Consider the following 18540-nt stretch of genomic DNA (forward strand, 5'->3'; position numbering starts at 1 on the left):
ATCCCTGGGCTGCCCTCTGCAACCCCCAGTATCTGTTGGCCTTATGCTAGGCCGCAGCCTGGGGCTTTCCAGGCTAGAGCTCCCCAGCCCCTCTGCCTTTCCCCAGCCCTGCTCCACTCAGGTACCCGGTCTCTCGCTCCCTGCAGCCAGGCCCAACTCCCTCTACAGCCAGAGAGAGACTGTTTGCTTGAGCTCCTGGCTCAAGCCTTTATAGGGCCAGCTGGGCCCTAATTGGGGCCTGGCCCCAGCTGAGCCTGCTTCCCACTCTCCCAGGGCTGGTTTTAACCCTGTCAGGGCTGGAGCAGGTAACCATCCCGCTACAGTGTACAACAAATGTGGGTGGAGAAGCCCTGGTCCCAGATACGTAGGGCTGATGACACCTCTGACTCCTTTCTGGGTGCATAGGTTTGCCCTAGCCACTGAAAGTTACAAAAGAATGGAAAGTCTGAGACATATCAGAGAGACACCTCAGACCAAAATTCCAGGGTTTGTTTCACAGTGTCTTACCTGCCTGCCAGTTTGTGAAATGTGACATATCAGCCAACTGTTCCAGAGGCGTTATCAGGGCGGGGTGCGAAAGGAGGGGGCTAGATGGAATGGTGGAAAGGAGTGCGGCTGGTACTAATCATGTCGCGGAGGCCAGAAAGGCACCTGCATTTCATGAGCCAGGGCAAGCAGCAGCAATGCCAGGATACTCCTGGATAGCAGTTCAGGCTTCAGACCTGGATTATTGTGTGCGGTGGAGAATCAGAATTCAGAACAGGACACTGGGTGAAAGCTCAAAATGCAAATGAACCAGGTGAAAAAATAGAAACAAACATGAAGGTTTTATAAGGAGTTCTCTGAATGAAGGGTACGAGAGGACACAAAAGCAACGGAATATTGCACCAAAGAACCCTTGATTCTCAGCCCTTAAGCCAGTCTCCTGCCTAGTCCCGCCACCACATCCTATTGAACCAAACTACCCTGCAAGCGCCACAGCATTATAAATGCAGCCAGCGTGAGCTTCATGAGCTTTTAGGAGCTTGCCATTTTGTAGGCTACCAGTCGGGCGAGGCCTTTGGCCACGGCATAGTTTCTCTCAGCCAGCATTTCTGAGCTCTACAAAGAGGATTGCCTGTTCTCCCTCAGCTCTGACTGTGTCGGCAGTGCAGAAACCAGTCACAGAGGTGGGTGGTGCCAAAGGTGGATGAAGCAAACCAACTAATCATGGTTCCTCCATATGCCCATAAATGAGGACAAGGACAACCCAATGAACGTTTCCTGGTGCTGCTTCCTAGAGGTCACGGTGACCTCACTGAGTGTGTGGCTCCTGCATTTTCTCTTTTATGGGTATGCGTTCTGGCTTCAGTGACTCAGCTCTTGTTTTAATTCACAAAGCAAAGCCAATCTCCAGGGGCTTGGCTCTGCCTTTAGTTTTTCTGGCTTGTCCAGTCATCTTATTTGCTGCTGCTAACGTTATCTCCTAGGACACTGGAAGACAGCCCAGTCTGAAGAGAGAACAAAAGCTTCATCAGTAAGCTCCAAGGTATTGACACCAGTAGAGTCTGAGGACATCTGCAGCCTGCACTGGGCCCAGAGGCCCTCCTGGTTAAAGCATGTTATTGGGGCGCATGAGGTTTCATGGTGCATGGTTTTGATTAGTCCCAAGAATGACCGTGTTGCAACTCCATTCTTAAAATGAACTGTCTCCAGCTACCACATTCATCTTGAGGTCTTTCCCCCTGTGGTTGACTGGATCCCAGAGGGGAGCATATCACATGTCTGGTGACCATTTTCCTAGTTTGCCTCTAATTGTCAATCATGTCTGCTGGAGCAAATGTCTGATCTCTGCACAGGAAAATATTAATAAAAGAGAGAGAGAGAAAGAGAGAGGGTGGGAGAGAAGACCATTGAGTGGTTTGGAAACTGTCTGTTATATTCCAAGCATGCGATTCAGGTTTTCCTATCTTTGGTCCACAGTCCATCCCAGAGGTGCTCGGTTCACAGTGTTGGAACAATCTGCCAAGCAGATGGCTTGGCTAGGAGACGTTTCCAAAAGAAGCTGGAATAAGGAGGAAAGAGAGAAGAGGAGGATGAGTGCCAAGCCCATAGTGCAATAGCTTAGGGCTTGTCTACACTTGAAACTACAGCGGAATGGCTATAGCAGCACCACTGTAGAGCTTGAGTGTAGACACTACCTATGCCAGGAGAGGGGCTCTCCATCGGAGTAGGTAATCCACCTCCCTAAGAGGCAGTAGCTAGATCAACAGAAGAATTCTTCTACCCCATCAACGCCATGGGCTAGGTTGGCTTAACTATGATTTTTCACACCCCTGAGCAACGTTGCTGGGCTGCCCTAACTTTTTAGTGCAGACCAGGCTCCAGGGAGCGTGCCCACTGCAAAGCACAGAGAACTTCTCTGCATCTTTAGAGCTGCCACAAATGCCCTGCTGCCTCCCACAGAGCCAGCTGTCCCTCAGTGCTAACAGCTTGGCTTAGACCCACCTTTCCTATGACTTAGGTTGGGAATATGGCATTAGGCACCTGGCACTAAAGCGTCAGAGAATTCAGTCCTGTATTGTTCCAAGTTTCCTCCTCTATTCCCTTGCAGTCCTCATTTTGGGACTGAGCCTTGAGAAATCCTGGGACAGCAGGCTAAGGCACCATGGAGGGTCTTGGGTCTAAGACACAGCTGTGAAAGGAACAATGGCATTGCCTGTGTCAGCGGCAGGAGCTCTCTGCTAACCTCCAAGGAAGCAGAAGCTCCACACACTGTAGCTGAGTCCTGTTCTGTAGTGACAATGCCCAGGGCAGAAAGAACAGTTCTCATGCATGGGATCCTATTTAGTATTTAAAGGGGGTTGCTTCTGGGAGGAGGTCACCTATCCCCAGGGAACTGACATCATCAAACTGCTTGCATGCAGGCCAGCACTTAGCCATCGGACGCAACAACTTTCAGCCAGAGCCGATGCGGGCTGGATTTGAACCAGTGACCTACAGACGAAACACGCCACAGTCCATTACCTATCCCAAGCCACTGGACCCCTTTCAAGCCCCAAGAACGCTGGCATTTACCCAATGACTGCAGAGCAAGGCACATGCTTCTGCAGTCACCAAAGGATTCATTGCTGCCGCTTCACAGCCCCTCCTCGCCCTCCCATGTACCTTGGCTGAGCAGCTGTAGGTTCCGCACCTCCTCTCGCACCTGGAGTTGCAGCACTTGCTGAAGGACCTCCTGCCGCTGAGACTCGTGAATAATGCCCATGCGCTGCAGCTTCTCCGCGTTCAGCCGCAACAGGGCCCGACCTGCCAAACGCAAGTGAAGAGACAACGCTCATTCGCCCCACTCTGACTCTCATCAGCGGATCTCACTGCTGTGTGCCTAGGACAGCCAGGGGCTGGGAACATCAGCCAGATTCCATAGGCAGGTGCAGGGTGTTCTGGGCTGGGTTAAACATTGCTGGAGCTGGTGGGTGTCTCAGCTGCCAGGATCAATGTAAAAAAGCCACTAAGCTCCTTCCTATAACCAGATAGCTGAAACAATCACCCAAAATAGGCATCTGGCAAGGCTTGAGTAAAAACTGAAGTGTGAGGCCCAAGGGGTTTCCCTGGGAACTGTCGTGGCAACACAGGGGCTGGGGCATTGATCGGTGGAGCTGTGTGTGTGGGGGTGTCTCAGAGAAACAGGAAAAAGACCAGAGAAGCAGGGTGAGAAGCAGCAGAAAGCCAAGGATGCTGTCAGAAAAAGCACTGGCAACATGGCCCTGAGGAAAGCTAAGAGAGAGCTTTTGGGCTAAGCGCTGGCTGGAAAAGGGGCTTGGAACATAGACACCATCTCTTGTTATTTGATTCCTGATGTGTTTAGGGAAACAGGACTTTGTACTTTCTATGCAAATCCACAGGACTGCATCAGAGACTCCCCAGACTCCATCACCAATTTCTCCTCCTAACTGGGACAGCGCACAAGACCTTGAATTTTTGGCTAACCGCTTGGGTCAAAAGGTGCACGCTTCCAAAAGGCAGCCATCAGGAAGAGTCCTAGCACAGTGAGGGCCAGGTACCCAAACAGGCTTCAAAAGTGCCCCATGAGTAATGGCCATAGAATCAAGCTGCAAACATCAAACACCCACGTGCATAACCCGGCATTTGCTTCTGCTAATGGGGAGAGGCATGTTGAAAATTCATCCCCACAATGCAGAACAAATAAGAACCTGAATTCTGTTCATCAGAAAGGCAAGAAAGGAGAGGCGGGGAGGGAAATGGTGACAAATGCAGCCCCCTCCAGCAGTGATCACCTAACAGCAATGCAACAGCCTCAGCAGCAGCCATACAATACAAAAGAATTACACCAGAGATGCACACAGGTAGTGTTTGCTGCTGCCGTATCACGTTCTTAGGCTGAATTATAATGCAACTCCGGTAAGACTATTAGTAAACTGAATTGTATATTAATGACCCTCCCCAGCTCCCTTTGTGGGGAGAGTCTCAGCCCTGCACTGACAAGCTTTTTGTCTGTCAAAATGACTTCTGTTGCCTGCAGTAAGTGCTCTGTTGCTCTGAGTCCCATGCAAGGAGCACAGGAGCCTGGGCTGTACCTGGGGCCCATTCCAGGTGGGCATGGAAAGTAAAATCAGGAATGGGGGGAGGTGTTTTTCTGCAAATAAAGCCGTGTGGGCACGCTTGTTTCCAGCAGGGGGTGTACTGCTGACTGCACAACTGTCAGTGTGCACCGCCACTCAGTGTAAACGTTCCATGTGTGGGTTGCGTGAGCCTGCCCGCGAGGCTAACCTGCGGGGCTCTCCCACGACTCAGCTGCAAGGGTTTTGCGAGTGCTCACACAGGGCTAAGACCATCTTCTGTCTCAGCAAAAGATCTAGTCGCTCACCCTACTTGTTAAAGGCCAGGCTAAATCAAACACAACCTAACAGTCACTGGGCACCCGTGGCCATCCTGTGGCATTCCTGAAAAGGGCAACGCTCCAGCAACGCCAATCACAAAGTGGCACGGTGGGAGCCCTAATCCTGAAGTTTGGGTCCAGTGCTTGCCCTCAGATCACATACTCCCTACAGGCAGGGGCTTTCGATTTGTCAGCTCCACCTCCTGCATCAGGACATGTTATTTGGAATGCCCTGGCTCCGCTCTTCTCTGGTACGCTGGCAATGTGATGAGTTACATTAGAAGTACCCATCGGAACACATTAACGTTCCCATCAGCGCTTTTAGTCACAGCCATTCTCCTCCAGGCCAGGGGCTATCAGAAGAGGGGTTTTACAGCCAGCTTTTGTCCCTGTCTCCCAGAGTACATTCGCTAATACTTCCTTTAGTTCCGATGCAAGGACTCGGGTGAGCTGTTACATTAGTGCCGTGTCATTCCTCTAGGGCATGAGACAAAGGCACACAGCTTCCCATCTCTCTTGCTCCCTTCCCCGCTGCCTTCTCCTGGCAAAGCATTTTATGATCCATCCCTGCCTCACAAAGCAGGCTGCAGACTAGCGATTCTGTGCGAGGCGGAGAGGGAGGAATAAAAGGCCAGGACTGAGTCCATCGCATTTGCTTTGTGAGGACTGGATTCATTTTCTGGGTCTCGTCTCAGACAGACGCACCCGTGGAGCGGACACTACTCTGACTCCCAACACCCCGCTAGCTAATTGAAAACTTTAAAACATTAATTCTGCAGCTTCGCTTACTGTCTATCTTGAAGTTCTTCTACAAACATCCCTTTGTTCTTCAGATCAAACAGGATTTTAGGATACTCTGGTACAGTCTAACACCTGAAAAAAGTGTAATTGATATGGCCATATCAGGTACCTAGATATTAAATACATATGTAAGCAATAACACCTGGCCAGATGTGCAGTGATACCAATACCTGCATAATGTAGGTAGATTGTGCAATATGAGGCTGAAGATCAAAGACCCTTTAACCACTTGAGAACTGCAGGTATTTACTATAATGAAACTTCTTGAACTAGGTTATTGCTTTGCTTTGTTGTTATTTCTGGAGCAGGGAAAAAGCTGGTGTTGACTATCTTTCTGTAACAAGCTAATGAGCCCTGGCCTTTGTGGTTATTCCCAGTGACAGCTCAACTAGAACCTTCATCAGCTAATTAGAGTCCTTCTTTGGTAACGGGAATGGAGCCATCCATTGAAATGAAAGGGATTCATGTGTACACATTCCAGGGCAGAACTTTGTCTATAGTATGTGTGTGTGGGACATAGGACAGTAGCAGAATCTCAGCTCTGAAGCCTTTCAGAGTTTGAGGGAGAAGCGGGTGGATCCTCACATATTAACCCAGCACCTAGGGCTTCAGTTCTAGGTTGGATCCAGAACTGGGAGATGCCTCGGGTATTTTCTGGTTTCTGTTTGGATGTAGCAAAATCTTGCGAGAACAGTCGCTCTGATGAGATTTTTGCTCCTATCTGAGGTGCAGAGTGCCCACTGTCCAGTGTCTCATTGGGTTAAAGGCTTTTGATGGCATTTTCAGCCTCTTCCTTGGCTGCTGTAGAATGAAGAGGTGAACAAGTTCCCAGGTCTAACCCTGCAGCTTTCGGCACACAATGCAATCAGCAACAAACGATGAGGTAGGAAATTGATATTATGAGGAACAGGAAATTTGTTTAATATTTAATCCTCAATCATCTCTGCATTTCTAATGACTTTCCAGTCACTCCCATTTTTTTTGGTCACATCAGGTGCCTTATTAATATTACATGAGATGAATCTAGTTGTTGCATTGAGCAGAGCACTAGGTAGAAAGGCAGATAGGAAGAATGGCTTAGTAACCAGGGCACAAGATGAGGACTCAGAGAACCTAGGTTCGAGTCCTGACTCTGGGCCAGACATTTAATTGAACCTAGCCTCAATCCCACATCTGTCAAAGGGGATTAATAGTTTCCTACCTCTCAGGGGTGGTGTAGGGACAAAAGTCTGTGACTGATTACCAGGTGCTCAGATACAACAGTGGAGAACCTAGCTAGCCAGACTCTGTGGCGTGTCTGGATTCTAAAGAGGACAGCCTTCTGTTCAGCCATTTCCTCTTTTCACACACAACCCACAGCCGCCTAACTTCTGAGCTGGGAAAGAAACTGGAAATGGTTAAATTTTGCTGTTAAAATAGTAAGTCCTGACTCTTTTTTTAATTAAAGAGACAACGTGTGGGAGGTAATAGCTTTTATTGGACCGACTTCCATTGATTAAAAAGGCAAGCTTTTGATCTTACACAGAGCAATTCTTCAGGTCTGGGAAACTTACTCAGGGTATGTCTACACTACCCGCCGGATCGGTGGGCAGCGATCGATCCAGAGGGATCGATTTATCGTGTCTAAATTAGACGCAATAGATCGACCCATGTACTCTCCTGTTGACTCCTGTACTCCAGCGCCGCGAGAAGCGCAGGCGGAGTCGACGGGGGAGCGGCAGCAGTCGACTCACCGTGGTGAAGACACCATGGTAAGTTGATCTAAGTACGTCGACTTCAGCTATTCAGTTATTCATGTAGCTGAAGTTGCATAACTTAGATCGATCCCCCCCTAGTGTAGACCAGGGCTCAGAGGGTCACAGTGGGACAGATTGTTCTTAAAGAGTTAACACATGTTGCAAGAGACCATTCAAAGTGAAGTGGGCAGCTAACACCTCTGCAGCTGTAGGACAAAGGAGGGTTAGTGCCTTAGAGATTGTTATAAATCCAGTGTCTTTTACTGAGTCCATGATTTTTAATGTCTAGCACAGTTATGAATTTAAGCTCCCAGGCTCGTCTTTGGAAGGTGTGGTGCAGGTTTCCTTTGAGGATGAGGACGGAGATCGGATATGGAATGTGCACCTTTCCCAGACCTGAAGGAAAGCTCTGTGGAGCTCGAAAGCTTGTCTCTTTCTCCAACAGAAGTTGGTCCAATAGAAGATATTACCTCACCCACCTTGTCTCTCCGATATCCTGGGACCAACACGACTACAGCCACACTGCTAACAACAACGGAAGATCTGTCTTTCACTAAGTCACCTTCAGGTGCCTAGACAGACACTTGAACATAAGATCGCACCTTACAGTTTATTTTAAAAGACTGCTGTGACAGATTGCAACAGGCTCACCCATCCTGACACAGCCCCCGCCCTTCTCAGAACCCGTCAGTGTAAAGAGATTGTGGCTAAGGAGCTCCCCTCAGGTGTTGGTTAGCAGAGGGCCAGGAAGAAACTCAGCGGATTAGAGCCGGTCTTAGCATTCTGGGATGGGAGCATGAAGCAGTTTTTGCTGCTGCCTCTCCCCATGGCTGCCTGAGCAGGGAAATAGAAGAGAAACTTACTTAAAGAAAGAAAGGTAGCTGAGATTTCCCTTTAAATCAGGGATGTCAAAGCCCTCAGAGGACCCAAAGACCAACTTTGCCTGTCACAAGACATTCCCCCTGCAGTGCCCTGCTTCCACCACACTTGTCAGCGGGGGTTTGAAATGGCCTTGGCTCTGGGTGCAGACAGATCAGTGCTGGGCCCAGCACCCTACACTACAGAGGCATGACTCTGGCTTGATTCATAGAGGTAGGGGTCTTGTGTCAGAGTTCAGATCTGGGGGTTGATTCCAAGCCCCTGAAATGGTATTTGGATCTAGGGGTTTGGCTGAAGGCTCCCCTCTAGCTCTGAGTGCGGTGTTAGCTACAGGTGAGGACAGCTGTCTTGAGGGAGAGGTGTTGGGGAAATGTGAATCACATTCAGCTAGTTACGTTAATAAACCAAACCAGCTGTATGCAACAACCACCGAAAGTCTTTACTCATCATCAGCATTTTTCAGTTAGTACCAGCTGGAAAGGGAGCATCTACTGTACCTGTGATAGCGTGATGGGAAAAGGCCTCCACATAGATGAGATAGTTATGGGGACAGTGTTTCTTTAGCCATCTGCACACATCCTGTTGGGTCCATAACACCACCGGCTTGGTAAGGCTGCCTAGCGTGGGGCTGGTATGGTAATTGCCATAGTGATCACAGGGACGACCCTACAGAGGATTGGAAGCAGGAAACAGAGAAAGGGGAGGGTGTTAATGGACTTCAGTACCACCAGGAGGAAAACAAACACTCAGCCATGGGATGAACAGAGGCCAGGCTGCAACATCGCTGGAGAAGAGAGATGCTTGTTTAGTCTGGAAGGTGGTAGCAGCGATGCTTGCATAACATTGCCCAAGTTACTTTGTAACATCATCCTAACCCTCCTAATGGCCTTTTTCTTATTGGCTTGTCCAGAAGCAGCCTCAGCCAAGTTGTAGGAAACCATGCATGGACAGAAGCTAACAAACCAACTGCAGAAGGGCGAGAGGAGAGGGACAAGAACTCAGATCCATGGCAAGCCTGTTGGCTACGCCCCAGCTGCGTGTCCTACTCCTGCATTGTCCTAGCTTTCCCGGAAAGCAGGCATTCAGGAAGGATGCTGCATTGCATGGGCATGCTATGACTGCTGCTTACTGTACTAATCAGGATAATTTCCCTGTCAGTCTGCCCTTCCCCCGTCTGCTCTCTCCACCCGTTACCTCATCCTGTGTTTAGATTGCAAGCTGTGTGGGACAGGGACCATCTTTCCCTCTTTGTATGCACAGTGGCTAGCAGAAAGGGGTGCAGAGCAGGGCTCCTAGGTTGCCTACATACAGACTAATAACAAGACAGCATGTGATGCAGCAGCATTTGTCTCAGAAGGATTGTCACTCACGGTACCGCCCTGATTGTTTGCATTGCTCCTGGCAGCACCTCTCAATGTGTCTTCCTTCAGCTGGGGAGCGTGCACGGGCAGATAGCACCTGTGCTCAGCTGCTCGCCAGGAAGCACCCTCCACAACTTACCGCTGCTTTTCAAACAGTTGAGGCCCAGCTGCACCTACATTTTAAAAAAATGTCTTCCCAAGAGCACACGTGCTTGGAGCTGCGTGGGCAAACAGGGTAAATGCACCTGCATGTGGCGAGTGAGGCGTGACCCAGCCTTGTCAGCCCTCGGAGGTGCACTCGTCCAAATTGCATCCATAATCATGGAGGTTCCTTCGCCAGAGCATTTCTTGCCTGAGGGCCTCTGTCAGGAGAGAACAGCGCAGGCAGGCTCCCAAGAGTAACTGCGACCTGGGCCCCACAAAACCTTTCAAGCCAATACTCTCATCTCCCTCAAACAAATAACTCTGTCGTCTCTCTTCCCTCCATATCCACAGTCCCAGTGCCTTCCCCTGCAGGCTGTCAATCAGTATGAGCGGTGAGGATTGTTTGGGGGAGGCACCTGTCCAGAGAGGATGGGGCTGAGACCCGCCCAACTCCTCACACAGGCTGCAAACAGTTCCTCATCAACATTGACCTCTGGGGGATGAGAACCAGCAACCCAGGGCCTACAGGCGATCTCGCCAATTGCCTATCCTTGAGCCACCTGTGACGGGTTCCCCCTGGGTGCTACCTGGAACTGGGGTACTACTGAACCCTCTGACCCACCAGCCTGGCCTCCCTCTCACACTGCGCTGCTGTGACAAGTTGCAAATCCCGACAAGCTTGCACTTTCACCAGCATTCACACCGCTGCAGTTACATGCAGCCACCGGCTTCCCAGCTTCGGACCCCAGAGGTGTACCATCCTGCCCTGGTCAAATCAAGCCAGTATAAGGGTTTAACACCCAGTTCGCCTCTCCCTCAGTGTGAAGAGGGCCATGCACACTTTTGGTAACCAAGCTGAGATTTCCCCTAGACACCTTAGTCAAATGCAAACTGGTTTAGATTAAAACACAAAATAAGTTTATTAACTACAAAAGAATAGATTTTAAGTGATAGCAACAGATCAAAGCAGATTACCTAGTAAATAAACAAAACCACAAAGTGAGCTGAACGTACTAGATAGGTAGGATATGAATTAGCAAATTCTCACCCTGAGTGATAAACAGGTTGGCAGATTCTTAAGGCACAAGCTGCCTTTGCTTTGCAGCTCGGGTTTCCCAGGTTTTCATACACAGGCTTGAAATCCCTCTAGCCCGGGACCATCACTTCCCCCCGTTCAGTCTTTGTTCCTCAGGTGTTTCCAAGTGTGTTGTTGTAAGGAGGGTGAGGTACCAGCATGATGTCATTTCCCCCTTTTATATCTTCTTCCCCTTGCTGGAAAGCTCTTTTGCTGCGACCTGGGTCAAACAGTTCCCACTGGGTGCTGCTCTCTCTGAGAGGTTTCTATGGTACGCAGTTCCTGGGGTCATCCTTGTGCTTGTCTGCATTTCCTCAATAAGCCATTAACATTGTTTGGCCTTTTTCCTGTTGTACCCGAAAGGCTGCTTGTGGGTGTTTTCAACCTCACACCATGTTTCAGTAACACACACATGGCCAAACTTCCTAACTTCACCTACAACGATCTCTCATTGGATTGTATGTGCTATTACTGCCTAGCAGAGCAGGAATTTCAGAATAATACCTCACAAGGCATACTTTGTACAAACCATATCCTAATGACATGACAGTGGTGAATAAGGGGGTGTCACACCAGCCACTCCCCCGCTGGGTGTGATTTAACGCTGGCGTGGCTGCTGCATCTTCCCCATGATAAATGGGAGAGCTCCACCTTTTTGAATTCCCGTTTCATTACTGTAAAATTGGTGCTGTGCTAGAGCTTGATGGGGGGCGGGGGACGTGCTGTTTCCTTCCCTTTCACAGAAGAGTGTATGTGACGTTCCAAGGAACCGTTCTGTAAAGCTGTCCCAGCCAGCCGTGACTTTGCTAGTTAGGAATCCAATTACAACGAATGCTCAGGGCTGTTACGCACTAATGCACCGGCCAGAAAGCACTTGCTTATTCCTTCCCCCTGCCTCCACCTGCCCTGAAATCCTCAGTCACACATAGTGCTGGGAGATAACAGCCCCTTCCTCAACTCCCTTCGGGGGGGCGGGGGGGGCGCTCAAGGGCAAATAGCAATGAGCTCCCAGGTTTAGCTGTTACAGGGCTCATCCAGGACCTTCTGCAGCCACCAAGGGGATCAGCTGCAAAATCAGTCCCCCTCTCCAGTGTGTTCCCTAGGTCCAGCGGGGAGGAAGAGCAGTGGTGCAGGGGCACTGTCCTGGCAGGATCATTTAAGGGACAGGGTTAATCTCCAAATCACAAGACGTTGGCCCTGACCAAAGGGGACCTGAATGCTTACAGGCCCCACTGAGCGAGCCAGGGCATTTCCCAGCCGTGCCTGGTGCCTTGCTGTCCCCGCAAGGATTGCCAGAGCAGAGCCGTCGTGCACCAAATTTGACATCCCGTCTCTGAGAGCTGCCAGTGCCAGGTGAATCAGAGGAAGGTGCAAACCCCATCCATGGGGGTCGCGTGCTCATGGGGAAGCCACTTCCCTGCCCTGGCAGCTAGAGGTGTCTCATCCCAATGCGGGAAAGATTCTCTCATTTATATTTTACATAAACTTTTCAGCAGAGTGCAGCTCCACCCCGGAGGTAGCAAGACCTCCAGGAGACCTCCTGCTCACCCCTGCTCCGAGAGAGAGTCTGGCTCCCAAAGCCAGAGCCAGGGCCAGCTCCAGGCACCAGCGCAGGAAGCAGGTACTTGGGGCAGCCAATGGAAAGGGGCAGCACATCTGGGTCTTCGGCGGCGGGTCCCTCAGTCCCTCTCGGAGCGAAGGACCCGCTGCTGAATTGCCGCTGAAGAATGACGTGGCAGGGTAGAGCTGCTGCCAAAGTGCCGCCGATCGTGGCTTTATCGTTTCCCTCCCCCGCTCCCGCTTCGCTGCTTGGGGGCGGCAGAAAATCTGGAGCCGGCCCTGGCCAGAGCGCAAGACTCCCCAGCGCTGTCCTAAAGCAGCAGGGCTGAGTGTGCGGCCCCCCGTGTGACCTGGAAACAACAACAGGCTGGGACTCACCCCCCTCGGCGCTCAGCCCCGTGGTTTCAGTGCACATACCCAGCGCCGGACTGGGATGTCCAAATGCTGCCAAGAGATTCAAATGGGGAGTTCAAGCGACATTGCACAGCCCGCTCCAGGGATGGTCCTTCCAGAATTTAAGCCCAACATTTGGACACTAAAGCTGCCTAGAAACCCCCTCCTCCCCAACACAACCACCTTGTGCTTTGCAATGCTCATGAGATGGGCATGGAAGATGCAGCCCAGAGCCAGAGTGAGGGAACAAGTGACTAGCTCTTTGCAAGTGCACTGCACCCACTCTCTCCAGAGCAAGGGGGCCACCCTCACAAATTGCAGGGATTGGGACGATTTAATCTGCTCAGTGCAGAAAGAAGCAGCCGCCGATGATGGGAGGTGAAGGGACGGATGCATTGAACATTATGCAAGAGAAAGATAGGGGCTGGAACTGCTTCTGCAGCTCACAGCTCCTGCAAATGAGTGGGCCAATGTCTAGGGCCCACTGTTGTCAACCAGGCACCAGCAAGTGACCTCCAGCAAAATGCAAAAACCTCATTGATGGCGCTGGGAGCACATGGCCTGGGCTGGCGCAGTGGCATCACTTACACCTGGACCCTGTTGTTCTGAAGAGGATGGAAGAGTACAAGAACAGCTTGAGATTCAGCAAAGGCTCCTCTGGTCCTGGTGGACCTGCCGGCTTGCTGCTGAGAAGAGATTTTCTGTAGTCAGGCTGCTAACAACTGGAAACCCCCAAAACAGACTCCAGGGGACCACTCACCCTCTGCCCCACCCCAGTCGTGGCTCCCCTAAATATCCCCACAGAAACCCTTTCTCAATAAGCTCCCTGCACTAGGAGGCAGAGAACCCTCGAGCATCCACTTCCTCTCCCCTGCGTCTCTGGAGGTTAAGAGCATGAGGCTGGGAGCCTGGATTGGAATCTTGGCATGGCCATGCGACCCTAGGCAAGTCACAGAATCATAGGAGTGGAAGGACCTCGAGAGATCATCTAGTCCAGGCCCATGCACTCATGGCAGGACTAAGTATTATCTAGACCATCCCCGACAGGTGTTTGTCTCTCATCCTCTCTGTGTCTTGCTTCCCTCAGCTGTTAAATGGGATTCCTTATGGAGACGCACAGGGCTCAGAGCTCAGTGACTCCGGTGCTATGCCAGAGCAATGGCCTACCCGCTAGCCTTATTCATTGTCAACCTTGCTTGAAGCTTTTCTCTTAGTGGTCAACATGGGAAGAGGCATCGTTGAAAAGCAGTCAGACTGTAGAGCCCCATGGTGGGGACAAAAAGGCACATCCTGTCCCTTACCCAGGATCCCAAGAAGTTTTCGGGCCTTACCCTCATGGTGTCCCAGCCAACATTCAGTAGAACCTAGCTTGTCAATGGCTTCAGTGCAGCCAGAGATACATGGCACATCCCCACTTTCATTCACTCCAGCAGACCCTCCACGGCAAACAAAGTCCAAGATTCAAACTCATTCTGGTGGCAATGTGATAGGGTTAAACTTGCCTCCCAGGCTGTGTCACAAATAAGTTCCTCACACCGAATTCCTGCCTTCACCTTCAGCCACCTGGGACACAGTCTCCCCTCTCCCATCCAAGAAGCTGCCTCCTGCAGCTGGCCCATGCACTCTGATTCTCAACAGCGCTGTCATGCAGACCAGAATGTCCCATCAGGGACTGGAGCATTGGCCCTGGGTGCACATCGTGTGTCTTCATTGCCCTGGCCAAGTTCTGAAGCCTGCAGGTGGCTCTGGAGTTGTGGTAAAGTTTTCTTCTTCCCATTTGATTTTTACAGAAACTTCAGCGCTGCAAGGTCATTGCAACCTGGCTTAAGCTCAGTACAAAGCAAATAACATGTCACAAGCAGCAGTAGCAGGAAGGTGACTATTCCAATCCTTCACGGAGAATGTTTCTGGCCAGCAGGAGTTCTCTTCCTCTCAGGAGTCAGCCCAATTAGGTGGGGAAATCGGCCTGGGAGACCAAAGTCCACAGTTCCTTCTTAGTGCTCCTGAAGAGGAAGGTAATAATAGCCTTGGCTGGAGGCTGACACAGTCCACAAGTACAGCAATGGGGAGAGCTCATCGCAGGAACTACCTGGGCTGGGGGCCATAAGACGACCCCTTTCTGCACAGAAGCCCTGAGTCAAACCGTGCTCAGCAATGGAGCTTCCACCAATGATCACAGGTCCCGTTCGCTGCCCATATGGCCCAGGGCTGAATTTTTTAAATGTTTCTTATTAGCCACGGTGTTAGGGGAGGAAGGGTCGGCCGGTAGTTACAGCAGGGAACTGGGCATCAGAATTGTGCTCTCGATGCTGCCTCACACTTACCACCTGCCCTTGGACGAGTTATTTAACTTCTTGGCCCCTCCATATGTCACAGCACATCGGATGACATGCGGGTCGGGGGAGCAGCGGGGAAAAGGACCATAGAACTGCTCTCCTGCTCCTAGGTAAGCAGGATCTTATCCACCCCACACCCTTCTTCGAGTTTGGTTTGGATTCTGTACAGGGAACCTCCTCCTTTGCCTGTCCTCATCTCCATGAAGGGAGGAGCTTTCTCTTCCGAGTCTCTGTTGAGATTGAGCTTTTCTGAGACAGAAGGAAGCTGAATTCCCCAACGCCGCTGTGGCTCAGCCTGGGCTGGAGGGATAGGAAAGGGCCAGTACATGCTGAATATAGCTGGGGCATATTCGAGGCAAGCGAGAAGTAGGGAGCGGTGTTTGGAAGCGGCAAGTAGCGCTATGCCAGGATTCAGAGGGTCAGCTGCGTTCGTACTGCAATGTGCAGCGTCAACTTCCTTGTGTGAACACTGGCTGATTAAGCAGGCGAAGAGAGACAATTAGTGCAGCAGGAACTCAGACATTCTGGGGTTACTACAACTAGTCCCATGTCCCTGCCATGGCAAACACCAGCCAGCTACGGGCAGCGGTGACGCGAACTTGCTGCCCCGTCCCTGCTTACAGTCCAGTGCCTTTTATCAGCCATGACCTTAAACGTTCTGCTCAGTGACTCCCCTCCAGGAAGCCGCAGGTGTCGGAGTGTGGCCAGCTTTTCATCCTGGAAATAGCCAGGGGAGGAATGCCCCAAACCCACCCTCTTCCTGCACTGGCAATTGGATGCATGAGGAGTGCTCAGATGAGTGGAGCTTTTTCAAGAGCAAATTTTGCATCCGAGGATGGATGAGGCTGAACGGCAGCTTTGCCCTTGAGGGGCGGGATCATGCGTGGTGCCTCCAGCTGGCATAACACACACTGGCGCAGCCCAGGGGCAGGCGAGGGAATCCACCTTTCTTTCCTCCTGATTTTGGATTAGTCAAAGCCAAAAATGACCCTGGAGAGGGCAGCTCTGCGACACAGCACTGCTCCAGAATCCCCCCAGCGTTATAGCCCTGGGTTCGACATGCACCTTTCTATCCTGAGCCTTGTCCATCAGCACTTCGGCGGGTGGGGGGTGTCTCTGTAGAGCAGCCATCAGCTGCCGACGGTGCCTGCACCAGGAGAATTTTCCCCTGGCCATCTTAGAGGCGTTTAAGGCCTCTGTACACCACTACATCAGACAGGGGCTATAAGGGGCAGGAGAATCCCTCCTGAGATCTTTTGGGGGAATTTTGGGCTAGTGCTCAGGTGCGTGTGGGCACATGCATGAGTGTTGGGGCTGTGTGTACAGGAGGGCAAGATTTTCAAAGAATCTGAATAGCAACTGAATAGCCTAAATACACACCCAATTTGTGCGCACTGTAACTGTGATTTTTGTGAGCACAAATTGGGGAACTGCACATGCTAGTTACCAGAACTGGCATTTGCACATGCAGTTACCCACTTTGCATGCACTAACTGCACGCATAACATAGGGGTGCGCTTTGAGACCCTTCAGAAATCTGGCCCAGGAGTCACAAAGAGTTTCTGTTGGATATCCCACGACTCACGGAAACTAATGCAACAAGACATATTCAGAAGGTTCATATTCCAGGGATGTGGGTAAGGAGGGGAAAGACTTTGGGCTTTAACATTTTCTCTCCAGTACCCAACATATTTTCTGATGAAGGCCTGCTCTAGTAGTTTGAGCACAGGAGTGGGAGCCAGAGAATCCAGAGTCCTAATCCAGCTCTGATTCAGATTCCTGCTGTGGCCTTGAGCAAATCACTTAACTTCTCCATGGTCACAACCCTTATTCCCTCATAGGGGTGTTGGGAGAATGAATTCGTTGGGGGCAGGAATCAGCAAAGATGCAAAATGCTATTTAAAACACCCAGGATTCAGTTCCATGTGTTAAGCAAGTTGCTCATTTAAGCGCCATGCACATCTTTGCATGTCTCTTCCCCATCGTGGAGGACTCACCAGGTTACGATTTTACATGGGCAAATCTTCCAGTGAGCTCAACGGCAGCATGGACAGGAAGGAGATTGTTATGTGCCTGTATAGAGCCTTTCCTCATTATGGCCGAAATCGGCTTGCATCCCCACAGTTCACCCCCATTCATACCCCGCTAAACACCGGAGAGGGAGGGCTGGTTCTAATGCAGAACATGACTATTTGCCCACAGATATCAAAGTAACCAGCAATGATGGGAAAAGGAAAACAAAGTGCCTGAGCATAACAATGGCTCTTTAAAACCAAACAAAGCCACAGCACCACTTATCCAAATAACCCACCCACGGGGTAATAGGCACTTAGGAACCCGCAATTTCCCCAGACAGGAGCGAGCCATGCAGAACTCTTGGCGGTTCAGCACGTTTGCACAAATTGGCAAGCTGTCTGAAATCGCCTATCCCCCTAACTGGCTGAGATTACACCTCGAACGTGACCGCTAAGCCAAACAGATGCAGCCCTGCACCTGGAAACCCTTTCAGAGCATATCATAAAATATTTCCTTCGCTTGCTCCAGATGAGAATCTTTCGATTTTCCTTCCCCCACCCCAGTGATTTTCAGACTCTCTCTGCTGGCCTGGGCAGCTGCAGTCCTGAGCAGTAAGCTCCCAGCGGGACTTCCTCAAGCTCTAGCGGAGGTCCGAAGAAGCAGGCTCTGAGGATGGGAACAGCACGCTCCGAGCCCTACTCATCTGCAGGTTCTCTCTCTCGTTATTTCTGCTCAGCTGGAAGCTTGGCACAAGTCCCTGGGCTCCTGAAGGTGGTAAATGGGGAAGTGTAATGAATCAATGCTCGTCTTCCAGATGGCTGAACTAAACTGTCTCTCTGATAAACTCACAGCCATGAATATCAAACACTGGTGTTTCAGGGACCGAGGTAGAGGCTGCCTTAAAGGCTGTTCTACTGGGAAGAGACCAAGGAACCATCTGCAAGGTATCTGCCTTTTAACGTCCTCCTTCCATGGGTCACCTGTGAAAGGGCTGCGAGGCGAGGGTTTCGAATACAGTCAAATCGCTTTGCATTAATTCACCAGGCTTTTCTTCATTAGCTTCTCTCGCTTGCAGGGACAGCAAAAGTTGAGACCTTTCTCACCTTGGATGCCTGCATTGGGGACGTGGAGTCAGCCAGCAGGGAGAGAAGACAAGCGTCAGAGCAGTTAGGATTAAAAGCCAAGCGGATGCCATGGCCCATTTCTGATGGCACTGCGTGACAGGGGGCTTTGCTCCCTAGTCCCCAGTGAAGCAGGACTCAACCCCAGCGCCTTTGCACAGGTGCTCAGGGGAAGGGGTACAAGGATGGCTGCTTGGGACAGAGTTGGGGAAGTCAGGGGGGGCACCCAGGGCTCACAG

At 50.9% G+C, this 18540-nt stretch overlaps 1 protein-coding gene across 4 annotated transcripts in view; it reads right to left on the reverse strand.

The window, feature by feature from the left end:
• The window catches only part of SAMD10 (sterile alpha motif domain containing 10), a 56350-nt gene that overhangs the window by 17991 nt on the left and 19819 nt on the right, over positions 1-18540 (reverse strand). For 2 of the 4 annotated variants that reach the window (XM_044986167.1, XM_044986169.1), the window contains exons 3-5: positions 8793-8961; positions 3148-3288; positions 508-2044 (exon numbers count right to left, since the gene is read on the reverse strand). In XM_044986167.1, coding sequence (XP_044842102.1) covers positions 2022-2044; positions 3148-3288; positions 8793-8961 — 333 coding nt within the window. In that variant the 3' untranslated portion in view covers positions 508-2021. Of the gene's footprint in view, positions 1-350; positions 2045-3147; positions 3289-5668; positions 5753-8792; positions 8962-18540 lie in introns of those variants that run through there. The other 2 variants (XM_044986168.1, XM_044986170.1) reach the window with 2 other exon arrangements.

Source organism: Mauremys mutica, chromosome 13 (assembly GCF_020497125.1).
Source record: "Mauremys mutica isolate MM-2020 ecotype Southern chromosome 13, ASM2049712v1, whole genome shotgun sequence".
Classification (NCBI taxonomy): domain Eukaryota; kingdom Metazoa; phylum Chordata; order Testudines; family Geoemydidae; genus Mauremys; species Mauremys mutica.